Genomic DNA, 4,294 nt, shown 5'->3' with positions numbered 1-4,294 from the left:
AAACAAAATCTCCACGACCAAGGACAGGAGTGACTGATTCGTTCCCCATGTGAAGCACATCATCATCAGGTTGAAATGTCTTAAACCAACAGCGATCTTTACATGCATGACATGTGGCCCCGGAATCAATCCACCACGCTATGTTATCATCCTGCACATAAAATGCTTTAGAAATATGTGATACATAATTCTGAACAGAATTTATAATACAATCAAAATTCTGACCTTGGTTAGGAACTTGGTCCTCTGACCCGTTTCCTGAACCTGAACCGCTTGCTCCATCCTTGTTCTTTCCAACACGACATTCTTTCTTAAAGTGACCAGGTTTGCCACAAATCCAACAAGATAGAGATTTCTTATCCTTCTTGTTGGAACCATCGTTGTTCCCTTGAAACTTAGATTTCTTTCCATTGAACTTTTTGCTGTTTTTGTTCCCACGTTTACCATCCTCAATCATGTTAACAGAGGATGATGCAATGTCCTTTTCTTTAGTCTTACCACCCTCTTGATCACGTATTGATTCCTCAATACGTAGGGTGCCTCCCAATTCAGTCAAAGACAATTCTTCTTTCTTATGTTTTAGCATGTGTTTGAAAGTCTGCCATGATGGTGGCAGTTTGTCTATAATTGAAGACACTGAAATGGATTCATCCATTTTCAGATTGTGTTGTGTAAACTATCCCAAAATTCAAAGAATTTCGTGGAACTGTTCCATAACAGGCCTTGAATCCACCATTTTGTAATTATTGAAATTACTCACAAGAAACTTCTTACTCGAAGCATCTTCGGCCATGTATTTGGATTCAAGCGAATCCCATAGTTCTTTAGCAGTTTCTACAGATTGGTAAACATCAAAAAGAGCATCAGACATACCATTTAGAATGTGGCCACGACATATGAAATCATCGTTATCCCACTTGTTTCTTCTCCTGATTTGATCCAAAGTTGCATCCTCAGGAAGTTCTGGCATGGGGGTGGATAGAACATGAACAACCTTCAACGTTGTTAACAAAAATCGCATCTTCTGTTGCCATCTTCGAAAATTAACTCCTTCAAATTTCTCCAGTTTTGCAAACTGCCTTGTCATCTCTTTCACCGTTTCTCCAGACATGATTACAGACTAAATACTTTATAGATTTGTTAGAAATCGGGTATGAATTGACTGCCGGATTCGTTCTTGAATCGTGTAATCACTATCTCTATAAAGTATTTCGACCCTACGATTGCCACGGTTGCACGAAATCTTTACAGGGATCAAACAAGAACGCAATCAGTGTTTTGGGCAACGAAATCACTGATCAAATTGTTAGAGAATATGTGTGTGTTTCTGTTGGTTTTTATGAATGTAGAATTAATGAACAAAGACGTTCATAAACTGTTTATAGGAAAACAGTTAAACCGAAAGGGTGTAACCCTTCAGTTTTGGCGGGAAAATCGGTTATACCAAAAGGCATACCTATTCGCTGACACTTATTCGAACGCAACTTTTCTAGTTAACGAATAGTGCAATTTCTGTTGAGGTTTCGGGGCGCTGCCCCGAGCCCCGCGAGGGGCGCTGCCCCCTCGACCCCTGCCCGCTCACCTGGGAGTGGGACCCCAGCCAGGGGCGCTGCCCCTTGGACCCCGCAAGGGGGCGCAGCCCCCTTGACCCCCGCATTTACGCGACAGTTAGTAGCCAACTCTTACGGGCGTGTACTCCACACTCTCCGAACCCGTTGGTAAGTATAGCTAGCTAACACCTGCATTCAAGTAAATCGCAACTAACTAAAATGTACGTTGGATGACACTAAAATCACCAACATATAGTGGACCAAATAAATATCAAGGGTTGTTTTCTTTCACTGTTAAGACACACTTTATAGATATTTAACTTCATGAGTATCTCTCTTTGCAGTTTACTAAGTTATCGGTTGCTTATTTTTTCATCCAGGAGAGGTTTGGCTTCACATGTAAAGTCTTTGATGGGGCGTTAGTGGTTTCTAAGGTTAGATCCAAATCTGGTATCTTGCAACTAGAGTAAATATATTTTTAATAAATGTGCAATAGCAGTTGGTTTATAACTTGAAACTCAAATGCTAATGATTTTTGAGCGTTTTGTTAATTTGAAAGTCATTTAAATTATATGATTAGAAATTTGATGCTATCATGTGCATGAGAGGTCTCTCAAATTTATCAAAATTTATGATTTATGATGTAATTGCAAAGCACGTGAAGTTTTAGCTGTTTAACAAGTTTAAGGGTTTGATACGTTTCTAACCAAAGAATCAGCATGTTGTCAGAATATTGCTCTGTAGTACGTATAGTGAATAACTGAAATATGAAATGTTGATAAATGACCAGGGTGAGCACATTTGAAGCGAACGAATGTCATTGAGACTATTGATGAATCTACAACACCAGATCTTGGTTCAGTGAGGTATCAACCTGACAGTATGTTGACGAAATGCTTCCCAGTGTGGAAAACAATTTGAGGCCTACGATGCTTTTTGGAAAGGAAAATTATAAGTTTTGCATTGTTATTGCTGGTTTGATTACACGATGTTTAATGAGATACATTTTAGGAAAACATTACTATTCATCCTACTATGGTTTAAGGAATTATTCATTCTCTTTAAAGGTTGCTACTAATGACAACTTTTAGGAATTAAACCATTGTATTCTACCTCATGTTAATTTTACTTCAAGTTACTTAACAGATTTGCTATGCAAGTGCTTCTATAACATTATGAATTATTATACTAGTGAAATGACTCGTGAAATCACGGGTTTGTTTAAACGAAACAGTTTAATGATATATTGTAAGTATTAAGTGAATGTAAATGTTAAGTCATTTAGTTTAATGATCCGTGGAATCACGGATTTCAATAAATAAATTTATCGTTGTTTTTACAAACATATTGAGACATGTATTTTCGCATATACATGTAACGTAATTAATCCCGTAAAGAAAATTCATATCTGAATATTAATAATAATTATAATTATATTTATGATAATAAAAATAAATAATAAATAATAGTAATAAAGTTTGCTTATAAATTGAATATTTATATTTTTAATATAATTAATAATTATTAGTAATAAAAATTCCTCTTAAAATATTTTATGATTAAAATACAATTATTATATAAATATTGTACAATATGCTTCAAAATTTGTACATATGTTCATTGAGTGTTTTTTAGAAGATTGTACAATTTGTTTTAAAGTTTGTAAATATGGTCATCGGGGTATTTTATCATAAGGTTGTACATAATGCTTCAAATATTGTATAATTAACATTTTATATTTTATTAAAAAAATTAATTGTATTAATGACATCATTATGAGGGGCTCACAATTTTTCTTTTTATTTTTGAATTTTTTTTATGCTTGAATAATTCTTAATTATGACATCATCATGATAGAGATTTAATATATACTATAGATGTACAATTTGTTTTAAAGTTTGTAAATATGGTCATGGGGGTATTTTATCATAAGGTTGTACATAATACTTCAAATATTGTATAATTAACATTTTATATTTTATTAAAAAAATTAATTGTATTAATGATATCATTATGAGGGGCTCACAATTTTTTTTTTATTTTTGAATTTTTTTATGCTTGAATAATTCTTAATTATGACATCATCATGATAGAGATTTAATATATACTATAGATTCTACCATATTTATTTATTTATTTGTTGCTTGTCATTTATTATTTATTTCAATACATTTATGATATCTTTCAACATAGGTTTTATGATTTTTTTTTTTAAAAAACCCGTTAAATCGCGGGTTATAAACTAATTGATTTGATAAAAGAGTTAGAAACGTGTGTTTTAAAAATACACATTATAAAGAGTTGTTAAAATATAAAAAAACAATATGATGAATCATATTTTTAAGTTTGCCACTAATTGTTATTAAGATTTTGACAATAATTTATTGAGATTCGTTTAAGAATTTAATGACTATTAATTGTAATTGGATAGTTAATTTGGTAATTTTATTTCGTCAATATTTGATACTTTCCAATGGCCTATTACATGTTTGCAAATTGTGATTAATTTGCAAAGTTTGATTGATATTTTCTAATGTTGTAATCAGTCAATGCTTTTACAATTTATATTATCGTATAACAATTTTTTATTTCACATGTATTAAATTTATAATTTTCATTTAAGAATATTCAATAAAGGTTATCACATGAGTATTAAGAAACAAAACATGTATATGTAAAAAGATTATTAACAGATGATCTTCACGTCACAAAACATAAGCTTCAAAAGATACATAATAATTTAT

At 32.0% G+C, this 4,294-nt stretch overlaps 1 protein-coding gene across 1 annotated transcript; it reads right to left on the bottom strand.

Moving 5' to 3' along the window:
- Window positions 1-688: 688 nt before the first annotated feature.
- On the bottom strand, window positions 689-1,111 carry LOC139888671 (uncharacterized). Its single transcript, XM_071871666.1, has one exon. It carries the CDS (start codon window positions 1,109-1,111, stop codon window positions 689-691), a length of 423 nt encoding a protein of 140 aa, XP_071727767.1.
- Between the last annotated feature and the right edge of the window lie 3,183 nt (window positions 1,112-4,294).

The sequence above is a fragment of the Rutidosis leptorrhynchoides genome, chromosome 2 (assembly GCF_046630445.1).
Source record: "Rutidosis leptorrhynchoides isolate AG116_Rl617_1_P2 chromosome 2, CSIRO_AGI_Rlap_v1, whole genome shotgun sequence".
Classification (NCBI taxonomy): Eukaryota; Viridiplantae; Streptophyta; class Magnoliopsida; order Asterales; family Asteraceae; genus Rutidosis; species Rutidosis leptorrhynchoides.
The sequence above is the reverse complement of the archived record's forward strand: the minus strand, read 5'-3'. Positions and strand labels throughout refer to the sequence as shown.

What these genes read in the sequence shown, in the direction of transcription:
- LOC139888671 (XM_071871666.1), bottom strand. Translation starts at nt 1,111, where the DNA reads ATGTCTGGAGAAACGGTGAAAGAGATGACAAGGCAGTTTGCAAAACTG.